Raw genomic sequence first — 12,579 nt, forward strand, 5'->3', positions numbered from 1 at the left:
ATGACAAGAAAAATGGAGAAGTAGAGCTCAGATCAAATGAGAGAAGAAAAGTTCAGAAGAAATAAAGCGATAGAAGAGGATGAAGGTAAGAAAAGTGTGGTTAAAGAGAAAACACTTTTCAATTCAGTATTTTGGAGGTGCTACAGCTCTCTGTAACGACAAGGCCAAAGCAGTACAGTTTAATGGCTAAAGCAGACATGAAATTCAGCGGAAAAGGAAGACATGAAAATATGTTCTCCTACACTCACTTGGAAGAGAGCTCCATGAGTGCCTACTCCACAGGACGAACAGTATGGTATACATTTCAAAAGTACCTGATAAAAAGCTACCTAGACATCAGCTGTTTGTTGGTTAATTCCTTCAATTATTTCCTCATTTAACTAGCATTTATAGAGCACCATTTAGAATGTCAAGTACTGGGGGTGGGAATGAAAAGAACAGTTGTATTAGTAATGGCTTAAAATTGATCAAGTTCTTACTGCAGCAAGGCACTAGTTCAACAAATTTCCATTTAACTCATTTAATCATCAAAACAACCCTGTAAAGTAGGTGCTTTTATTAGCCTCTTTTTATAGAAGAGAACACTGGGACTCAGAGTAAGTTCAATGCCAAGAGTAAGTGGTGGCACTGAAATACCAACTAAGCCATTCTGGCTCCAAAGTCAAGTCCTTTACCACACTTCACCATCTCTGGGAAGAGAATCTTTCCATTTTTGCCAGTCAAATTAACATTTAATTACGTATTTCTAAATGTCTTATCTTCTGCATGTATTAACTTGAGAAAAAATACATATTTTATATTACATGTATTTTAAAATATCAAAGCTATCACATCCCAAAGTTATCTTTATCTTCTTGTTGTTCCCAAAGACATATAACCTCTCTTCCCAGCAAAAGCTCATAAATTCCAAAAATGGATCAAATTAGGTACCTGACCTTAGGGATTCTGCATCCTAACTGATGAGATGGGAGTTTAAAGGGTAACAAGAATATGATAAGGACTTAGTGAACTGAGCAATGAGTACTACATTCAAAGGAAAGAGATCACTGAATTTGGGGCGGTAGGGGAGGAGGGGTCAGCTGGGGAGGCTCCATGCGAAGAGGTCAGTTCTAAAGTGGGCTTCAAGGAAAAGAGGCAGAATGCAAAGGCAGAGTAGAGGGAGATGGCATTACAGAGAGAGAGAACACCATGTGCAAGAAAGTAGGGACCAGAAATGAAAAGACGTGTCCAGAGGAGAGCAAGTAAGCAGCAGCACTCCAGTAGGTTTATGTAGGGGTGCAGTGGTAGAAATGTCTGGAAGGGCAGCTGAGAATAGATCACAGGGAGAATATCTGTCTAATCAGTTGTGGAGGGACTCTCATCTGCCACATTCAATCTGATGTGATTCTTAAAATACATATCTTCTTACTGATTACAAACTTGCTGAAATGATGCTTCAGTCATTTATAAAACAGCCTAAATTTAAAAGAAGCTTACAGGAATTATGAAGTTGCTTTTAAAAAGCATAAGCTTATAGAGTAACTTACAGACGTCCTACTCCATATTCATTTCTTACAAGTCGTATTCAACTCCTAATAACCTCATATATTCAACTCCTAATAACCACATCCTCACATGTTTTTTGAGCCTCTGAACACTTTCAAAGTGATGGGGAGCTCACCATTTTGTAGGACCTGGGATGCACTATACTAACTTGTTTAATCAAGCCAATGCCTGGTATAGGACAAAGATAAGTAGTGAGAAAGGGTTATAAAATATCAGTTTTCTATGATTCAATACTGTAAATCAAAATAATCAAAACAAAACCCTCTACACATGCCACAATATAAGCTCTTTCAGTGGAGAACAAATAGAAAATTATGTTCAGTGTGGCAGAGTAGACATTTGCTGTTTTTGTCACCCAGCATCTTTTTTCCCTAATCTGACTTTGCTTTGGGGTGGGGAGGACTAACTTCTACCCTACCAACTATGTGTTTCTGATGAAGCAGATAACATCCCAGGTAGAGCATGACTGTGAAACTGTGATTGGCAGGACTGAGAAAGTGATCTAAGCTAAAGTGATCAGCACTAATCCTTTTCATCCAGAAAGAACAATAACCTACTATGGATCTGAAGTCCCTACAATGGGAGGCTGAAATTGCTGCAACCATCTGACTATTAAAAAGGGAGAACCTATCTAAAAATGAAGCCTACCCAGAAGACTAAGTCCTAGGAATAGAGATGGGGGATCTGAGTCCTCAAGACATTGCTAAATGCCTAATTCAAACCACACCTAAGCCAGATTTGCTTTTTTTTAAACCAGTTTGGGTTTTCTTTCTTTCTTCCTTTCTTCCTTTCTTTCTTTCTTTTCTTTCTTTCTTTCCTTCTTTCCTTCCTTCCTTCCTTCCTCCTTCCTTCCTTCCTTCCTTCTTTCCTTCCTTCCTCCTTCCTTCCTTCCTTCCTTCCTTTCTCTTTCTTTTCTTCCTTCCTTCTCTTTCTTTCTTTCTTTCTTTCTCTTTCTTTTCTTTCTTTCTTTCTTTCTTTCTTTCTTTCTTTCTTTCTTTCTTTCTTTCTTTCTCTTTCTTTTCTTTCTTTCTTTCTTTCTTTTCTTTCTTTCTTTCTTTCTTTCTTTCTTTCTTTCTTTCTTTCTTTCTTTCTTTCTTTCTTTCTTTCTTTCTTTCCTTCCTTCCTTCCTTCTTTCTTTCTTTCTTTCTTTCTTTCTTTCTTTCTTTCCTTCCTTCCTTCTTTCTTTTCTTTCTTTCTTTCTTTCTTTCTTTCTTTCTTTCTTTCTTTCTTTCTTTCTTTCTTTCTTTCTTTCTTCTTTCCTTCCTTCCTTCCTTCCTCCTTCCTTCTCTTTCTTTCTTTCTTTCTTTCTTTCTTTCTTTCTTTCTTTCTTTCTTTCTTTCTTTCTTTTTCTTTCTTTCTTTTTTCACTTTCATCCCTTATAGTACTACCCAAAACATACGATTAACTGACAAATTCTGTAGCAAGAAAAGTAGGTCAACTTCTCAGCACTTATCCATTACCATGCATTATTATATAATTTGGCTATACCAATAACCAAGTATAGGTACTAAATTTTAAAAATGAACCTGGCACATTTTAATTTTAAGATAGCATTTCACTTTCAACATTGTCTTGTACTGTCTTGTTTCTAGACAGAAATCAGTATTTTAAGCAGAAGAAAATGACTATAACTTTATTCTGTAACACTGTAAAGGCAAGAATAAATAACTCAGAAATCAAAAGTTTTAATTTCATCATATCAGCTATCTAAAAAACCAGAAAACAAATAAAAACTAATAAACTATCCAGAAGCCATGTAAAGACTCCTACCTGAAGCTGAAGAGTATGTCGAAGAATCGTTTCTTCTAAGGCATGGATCCACTTCTCTCGCTCATCAGCATCACGAGCTAGAATAAAAGTTTATAAAAATTAAAACTTTAATTTCTACAATATAGCTGCATATTTGAAAGTAAAAATTTAAACCATGATGCTAATAGAAAAGATTTTTGGTTGTGCTATTTCTTTAATAGGTTCACCTTTCTAACCTTTCCAAATATGCTATCTACTTACAGCAATTTATAACAAAGGGAATAGTTGTGTTCAATAATAGCAGACTACCTTCCCACTGAGAACAATTAGAAAAACTAGAATAATTGTTAGAAAACAACTGTTTTGAAGGCATCAGAAAACAACAAAGTAGTAAAGAATTAACAGGCCAAAATCTAGGAAAAGACAAACATCTAGAAGATAAGCCTGGTATTTAGGGCCACTTTTCTACTGGAGACATTGTGACTTTCAGGAGGAGTTGTAGACTGAGCAACTTCTTAAAAGCTTGTCAGTATGTGTGGGCAGAAGGTATATGGGAACTCTATGTACTTTCTGCTCGACTTTTCTGTGAACCTAAAATTATTCTAAAAAAATAAAGTCTTTAAAAAAAAAAGTCTTGTCAGGCCAAAAATTGGAGACCAGGGCCCACCAACAGCGGTGGCTCTCGTAAATAGTTCACGTTTTGATTGGGACCTCAATGGACTGCACCTTGAGATTAAGAATAAAACAGAATTAAAACAATTGTTCAGTTATGTGGGTGGCCCAGAAAAATCCTGATGCCTGAAATGGATTAAAACTACCCCAGGCTGTTAGTGACTCTAAACACCTAGCTAGCAAAAGCAAATGAAAATCTTTTCTTTTCTTTCTTTTTTTTTTTTTTTAACATTTTTTATTGATTTATAATCATTTTACAATGTTGTGTCAATTCCATTGACACAATGTTCAGCACAATTTTTCAGTCATTCATGGACATATACACACTCATTGTCACATTTTTTTTTCTCTGTGAGTTATCATAACATTTTGTGTGTATTTCCCTGTGCTATACAGTATAATCTTGTTTATCTATTCTACAATTTTGAAATCCCAGTCTATCCCTTCCCACCCTCCATCCCCTGAAAATCTTTTCTGTAGAAAGATAGTATTATTTTAGCTGCTGACTTGTTTCTATAAACATTTTTCAAATGCAGTGTCTAGCACATAAACAAAGATAACCAAAGATATACAAGGAGACAAAATCACACATAAATGAGAATCAAAAGACAACAGAAACAGATCAACAGGAGCTCCAAATATTTGAACAAACAATCCCACACTTAAAAGTAACTATGCTTAATACATTCAATAAAAGACTGAAAACTTTGACAGAAATTTAGAAACCATTTTAGAAATGATACAGGTTAAAATAATTGAATATAAATCCTAAAATTTAAAAACATAATAAGCAAATTTAGCAGATTAAGTCAACTAAAGAGACCATTAGAGAACTGGAAGAGAGATCAGAAGAAACTCATCAGAACAAAAGACGAGGCAAAGAGATAGAAAATATAGAAGAAAGGGAGAGCAACACAGAGAGTGAGACGGTATAAAATGCATGTGACTGTAATAATAAAAGGAGACCAAAAAAAAAAAACAAAAAACAGTGGAATAAGAAGCACTATCTGGTTGAGAAGTTTTCAAAACACATGAAAGACCTTAAGCCACAGATTCAGAAGCCTTAAGAATTCTAACGATAAATCAAAGAAAACCCACAGGTAGGCACCCCAGCAAAAATTACTACACACCAATGATATAGGAAATATCTTAAAAACAGGGGTGGGGCTGGGGGTCGGGGGTGGAGACGGGGGAGACAGAAAGAGAAGGAGGGAGGACAGATTGCTTTCAAAGAAGCAATAATTAAATCCTGCTAGGTCTCAAAAGAAACAGTGGGAACCAGAAGACAATAGAGAATTATATTTAATGGCTAAAAGAAAATAACTTCCAACCTAAAATTTGGTGAAAATTATCTTTCAGGAATTAAGATAAAATAAAGTCATTTTCAGACAAACAAAAAACAGAGAATTTGTCACCAGTAGATACTTATTTCAAAAAATTTGAAAAGGTATTCTCCATGCATAGAGAATAATGTCTGATGGGAGGTGGCAGAAGCAGGAAAAATGTAGATCAACAAAAATGACAAGTACATGGGTAAAACTAAATGAATATTAGCTATGTAAAATCACCATTAGACAAACACCCCAATAATAATTACTACAGTCAAGATCCACCAATGGCATACTGATAGCTAAAAATAGTGGGCAAAAGTTTGAGGAGAGAAAGGGTATTAGTAGAGTCTCAAAGTATCTCCCCCAATATATTTATCAACTACAAAGGGAAAAATAATTTTATGATGGAGAAATTTGGCAGACATTACCTTAATTCAGTGATCAACATTAACATCACCAGCAATAAATTTCTTGATATCATATACTACCCTCCCAATATGGTCCATTGAGAAGGAAACAGCATCACTTCTGTAGTATTCTTGCCAAAAAAAGCAAAAACAAAAAACAAAACCCCCCCCACATAATCTCAATTAATCTCAATCTAATCATGAGAAAATACCAGATAAACCCAAATTGAGAGACATTCTATGAAATTATTAGTACTCATCAAAAATGTCTTAGTCTCATAGAAAACAAACTGTGGTTATCAGGGAAGAAAGGGAGGGATGGACAGATTAGGAGTTTGGGATTAATAATACACAGTACTATAGATAAAATAAACAAACGAGAACCTACTGTATAGCACAGGGACCTATATTCAATTTCTTCTAATGAGCTGTAATGGAAAAGAATCTGAAAAAAAAACTTATATATATACATATATGTATAACTGAATCGCTTTGCTGCACACCTGAAATTAACATTGTAAATTGACTATACCTCAGTAAAATATAAGAATTTTTGAAAATGTCAATAAAAGTCAAAGTCATGAAGGACAAGAAAAGAATAAGGAACTGTCATAACTAAACACAATGTAGGATCTTAGATTGAATCCTGGAACAGAAAGTGGGCATTAAAAGGAAAAAAAGAAATCAAATGAGCTCATATTTTAAAGTATTATACCAAATAAGTAGAAGACTCAGGACATCAGAACCTGAGCAAGATAAGGAGGACATACATCATGCCAAGGGATAACCTGGCATGAGGTATCAAAGCCAGCAGGATGAAGAGGGAATCTACACAATGGGAAAGACCAGCATGAGGAGTGAGAGCCCAAGAAAGGTGAGAAGGGGGGACGGGGTCAGCCTGGCACAAGGTTTTCAAGGTTGAGTGGAATAAGCGTAATAGCCACACAAGGAAGTGAGTGATGATGGGGAACTAGTTACATACAGAAGGACTGATCAAATAAGTAAATATAATAAGGATAAAGCGTTTCTCACTGTTGGAAAATAGTTACAAAAATGGCAAGGGAGAAAACCAGAATGATTTCTGGAATGTTAGATGGGAAATAGAGGTATCAGTATAAACTCATGGTTTTCAACATACATGTAAATAAATACATATGGAAATACGGACATATAAACACACTTATTTTCACAGATACATATGTAACATAATAAAACATTCATATGTTTCTTAGTTCTGAGAGGGCCTGGGTGCCATGACACCCACCAGCAATAAGTACACCTAGCACCAACAACAAAGTGTTGACTTCTAAATATTACTCTCCATTAAGAGGAACTAGGGCTCCTTGGAAAAACGGTTGATTCCAGAACTAAGACAGGGAAGGTGGAAAATGAGCTTGGAACATCTTTTTTTGTGCCAGAAAGTAAGGAAAAAAGTACTCAGAGCATGATAGAAACATGTCAAAAGAACAGAGAAGTCAGCTTCAAGGGAATCCTACTGGCCAAGTGAAGGACAATTTAAGCATCAGAATAAATAATGATAGTAAAGGATTATAATCCATTGAGTAAAACAGGAAACCATGAATTACCACTGATGCACATAAACTGGAAGTTTTTGAGGAGTGGGATTCAGCAAAGCTTTAAAATATCTCCCCATAAAATATTAAGGAGGGAAAAAGATAAAATTTAACAACATAAGCCTGGCAGACACCACCTCAATCACATGATCAAAGTAAATGTCATCAAATACAAGGCAAATTGAAATCCTATGATAAGAACATAGAATCATTTCTGTGATCTTCAGGTCAAAGATAATGTAATCTGAATCAAATCATGAAGAAATATCAGAAAAGAACCAACTGAGGAACATTCTACAAAATAATTAGCCTATAATCTTTAAAGGTGTCAAGGTTGTAAAAGTCAAGGAAAGACTGAGGAACTATTTCAGACTGAGGAGACTAAAGACAACTAAACACAAAATGTGATTCTGAACCAGGCATTCTTGCTATAAAGAACATTATTGGGACAACTGGTGAAACTCTGAATAGAGTCTAAGGATTAGATAGTATTGATGCATCAATGTTAATTTCCTGATTTTAATAATTGTATAGCGATATATGCAGGAAATATATAATAATAAAGCATTCAGGGGTGATGGGACATCTAGTTAACAACTTACTTTCAAACAGCTGGGACAGCGATAGGGAGTTCTTTGTACTGTACTTGCAACTTTTCTGTAAATGTGTAATTGCTTTAAATTTTTTAAAATTATATTTTAAAAACATTATTATGATAAATCATGGTGGGAGGTGAACCCTCCTACACTTTTGGTGGGAATGTAGTAGCTTGGTGCAGTAATTATGGAAACCAGTATGGAGATTCCTCAAAAAACTAAAAACAGACTTACCCTATGATCCAGCAATCCCACTCCTGGGCATATATCCAGAGGGAACTCTAATTTGAAAAGACACATGCACCCAATGTTCATAGCAGCACTATATACAATAGCCAGGACATGGAAACAACCTAAATGACCATCAACAGATGACAGGATAAAGAAGCTGTGGTATATTTATACAATGGAATACTACTCAGCCATAAAAAGGAATAAAATAATGCCATTTGCTGCAACGTGGATGGACCTGGAGATCGTCATTCTAAGTGAAGTAAGCCAGAAAGAAAGAAAAAGAAAAATACCATATGGTATCACTCATATGTGGAACCTAAAAATAAGAAAAAGGAAAAGGAGGACACTAATGAACTCATCTACAAAACAGAAACAGGCTCAGAGACATAGTAAACAATCTTATGGTTACTGGGGTAAAGGGAGTGGGAAGGGATAAATCTGAGAGTTTGAGATTTGCAAAGGTTAGCCACTATAAATAAAAATAAATATAAAAAAACAAGTTTCTTCTGTATAGTACAGGGAACTATATTCAATATCTTGTAATAACCTTTAATGAAAAAGAAGATGAAAACAAATATATGTATGTATATGCATGACTGGAACATTGTGCTGAACACTAGAAATTGACACACCGTAACTGACTGTACTTCAAAAAAAAAGAAAAGAAAAGAAAAGAAAAGCCTGTGCATCAAAGGAAACAATCAACAAAGAGAAAAGGCAACCTAAAGAAGGGGAGAAAATAACTGCAAATCATGTATATGATAAGAGGTTAATATCCAGAATACAAAAGGAACCTCTACAACTCAACAGAAAACAATTTGATTAAAAAATGGGCAAAAGACTTGACTACATATTTCTCCAAAGACATTCAAGTGGCCAAGCAGCACATGAATGGAAGCTCAACATCACTCATTATGGAAACACAAATCAAAACTACAATGAGATAATCACTTCACACCCATCTGGATGGGTACTATCAAAAGAACAGAAAATAGCTGTGCTTTGGTGAGGACACAGAGAAGTTGGAACCCTTATGCCCTGTTCGTAGGAATGTAAAATGGTACAGCCAATATGGAAAACAGCGTGGAAGTTCCTCACAAAATTAAACAAAGAATTACCGTATATTCCAGCAATCTTACTTCTGGGCATATACCAAAAGAACTCAAAGCAGAATCTCAAAGAGATATCTGCACATCCACATTCATTGCAGCATTACTCACAATAGTCAAGGGGTGGATGCAACCCAAATGTTCATCAACAGATGAATGGATAAAGAAAATGCAGAATATACATACGATGGAATATTATGCAGCCTTTAAGAAGGAGGAAATCATGTCATATGCTATGACATGGATGAACTTGGACAACATTATGCTAAGTGAAATAAGCCAGTAGCAAAAGGACAAATACTGCATGATTCTACTCATATGAAATATCTAAAGTAGTCAAAATCATAGAAACAGAAAGTAGAAATGTGGTTACCAAGGGCTAGGGAGAAGAGGGAGGGGGAATTAGTGTTTAATGGGTATAGACTTTCAGTGTCACATTCTAGAGATCTGTTCCACTACAATGTGAATATATACTACTGAACTGTACACATAAAAATGACCAAGATGGTCAATTTAATATTATGTGTTTTTTATGATAGTTTTTTAAAAAATGGAGGCTTGGACTAAATTGGGCCTTCCAGCTGAAAATTCAATATTCTATTATTCTGACTAACCTAGAGCACCTTTATTCTCCCATGAGGCAGTAAACAAACCTTGACCCTATGGCGTCTAATAAAAAAAGTATCTTTGTGTATATGAAGCACCAATGAGATGTCTGGTTATTATTCAATCATAATAAATTATTTGTTCATTTGAGAAAGAAAAATATAATAATGATATATACAATTCACAAGCCACCTGTAGAAGCAGTTCCCTAGAAGTAAAATTAAAACTATACTAATTCTGAATGAATCCCCACTAAAAGGACCCAATTTAATGACTTTAATTAAGATAACTTATAGATAGTACATTATTTTCCCCAAATATATATAGGTTAACTCTTCCTCCCTCTTTTTATAATGTTATTTATACATTCAATTTATCTCTAGAATTTCTTCTTTAGCATCTGCCTCTCCACTTCATTACATTTTTTAAGCTTTCCATTCTCTGAGCCAATGGGTTCCAAATTTTGTTTGGCTGTGACCCATAATATGAAATACACTTTATACCATTACACCAACTTTACAAATAAATACACACATATGTGTGTACATACATGTATACATATAAAATTGGAAAATTAGTTTCACAAAACAGTGTATCTCTTACTACATGCCATACACATTTGTATTTTTCCTGTTGTATTTTACTTCTTAAGAAATGCTTGTCTTGGCCGGCTAAATAAGATTCACAATCCATTAATAGATTGCTATCCATGGCTTGGAAAACATTCCTCTAAGCCCCACAATGTTCATAGCAGCACTATATACAATAGCCTCTCTTAAGACTCTTTCAGTATTTCTTAAGCTGTATAATGTAAAGGTAAAAAGGTTGGCTCTGATAGCCAGCTTTGCCCTTGTTCACCCAACCCTCAAGCAAGTCACTGAAACTCTCTGAGGTTTACTCTCCTCATCTATAATCTGAGAATGATAATATTACCTATAGGGATGATAATAATACCAAGACCTCATAAGGTTGTTGAGGTTTAAATGAGATAATTAATCTGTATAATATTTACCACAGTATCTGACATATACTAAAATATCAGTATGTTATTATCACACAGAGCCTTAAGAGAAAACAAGTTATATTAACAATCTAATAAATGACTAGTCAGAGAAAATGAGTAGGGAAGGGATTACTGATAACTCCTAATTCCCAACAATACCTGGCTTATATAGAAATAACATAAGGTACCCAAAAAGAAAAGCAATATTCATCTAGTAAGTAAAATACTTACATTTTCAGGAGTCTATCATCTTATTACATATCTATTAACATTTCCTACATTATGCATATTTTTAAAAGATTTTAAGACAAGTTTCCAAAACTCCTATACCTTACCATTCCTGAGCCATTATTTGGGAATCTGTCTTCCTTGTCACATTTTCTTCTCCTTTAAGACATATAACCAACTATGAATAAATTACTGGCTGTTTGCAAAAGGAAGTGGTGATTTGCTCATTTTGTAATTGAAGCAAAAAAAAAAAGAATTAGCCTCTATAATCAGGAAGACCCTCTTTTCTCTGAAAGTTATTATGACATGAAAACATTACACAAAAACCATATTTACAAGATTAAGTCCCCAGACACTGCTCAGATATCTACTGAGCCCCAATATGCATCAGCTTTTATGTTGGAGATGTGGGCAAGGATAAGACAATCCATGATCTCAAGTAATTTAGTCTTTTGGAAAGTATAATCCCTTGGTTAAGTAGTACTTTGTTTAGTGAGGTGTTATCGTCACCCATTCTAATAGCCACTAAAATGTCACCTTCTCTACGTATGTTGGTCATGACAAAGGGACCTGCTCTCTCTTTCTTATTTAAATGTATTCAAATGTTCCAATACTCAGGTAGTATATAAATATATGGGAGATACCAGTCACTGTCTTAGTCATTAGGAGCACAACTTTGAGTTTACTGCTCTAGTACAGCAATAATCAGGATCCAAATCTACCTTTTCTATCTTGCTTCCCAACATACCCCTCCACAAACCATTACATTTCAGTTACATTGTACTTACTACTCACATGACTCAACAATTCCCAGCTTTTGCTCAAGCGGTTCTTTCTGCTGAAATGTCCAAGTCTTGTCTCTGTATAAATAATAAAAGCTAACTCTACTGAGTACTTAATTTGTGTCAGGACCATCTGACACATAACTAACCATACAACATGTATTAACTAATTAAATCCACAAAACAATTACCTGAGATAGATATTATTATTATCCTTATTTTCCAGAATAGAGAAACAGGAAAGTTTGGTATATGGCAATGATGTATCACCTAGAAAGCAGCCAATAAAAACTGAGTCTCCAGGCTTCGAGCAACCCTCGCTCTGTTTAAATAAAGCTCGTCCCATGCCCTTCTTACCAAAGTCCTTCTCAAGAGATAATAATATAAACCTTCCCATACTTTGGAGATAGTATATGAAACAGAAAAAAATAAAAGCCAAAAACTCTAATCAGGAAACTTGGGTTCAAGACTCAGTTTCACAATGAATATATGTATGTATATGCATGACTGGGACATTGTGCTGTACACCAGAAATTGACACATTGTAACTCACTGTACTTTAATTAAAAAAAAAAACAAAAACCAGTTTCACTACTTTTGTGTGACTTCAGGAGGCTACGCTTAACAACTCTGAGTTGTATTCACAAATTTCAAAAGGGGTTAACATCACCAACCACCTAAAAGGTCTACTGTGAAAATTGGGTGAAATAAGATATATATAAAAACACAAGGGGTACAATGAG

General features: G+C 34.8%; 1 protein-coding gene across 5 annotated transcripts in view; it reads right to left on the reverse strand.

The window, feature by feature from the left end:
- OSBPL9 (oxysterol binding protein like 9) overlaps window positions 1–12,579 on the reverse strand; it is a 123,264-nt gene that overhangs the window by 64,314 nt on the left and 46,371 nt on the right. For all 5 annotated transcript variants that reach the window (XM_010984741.3, XM_010984742.3, XM_010984740.3 and 2 more), the window contains exon 4: window positions 3,316–3,392. In XM_010984741.3, the coding sequence (XP_010983043.1) occupies window positions 3,316–3,392 (77 nt within the window). The remainder of the gene's footprint in view (window positions 1–3,315; window positions 3,393–12,579) is intronic.

Source organism: Camelus dromedarius, chromosome 14 (assembly GCF_036321535.1).
Source record: "Camelus dromedarius isolate mCamDro1 chromosome 14, mCamDro1.pat, whole genome shotgun sequence".
Classification (NCBI taxonomy): Eukaryota; Metazoa; Chordata; class Mammalia; order Artiodactyla; family Camelidae; genus Camelus; species Camelus dromedarius.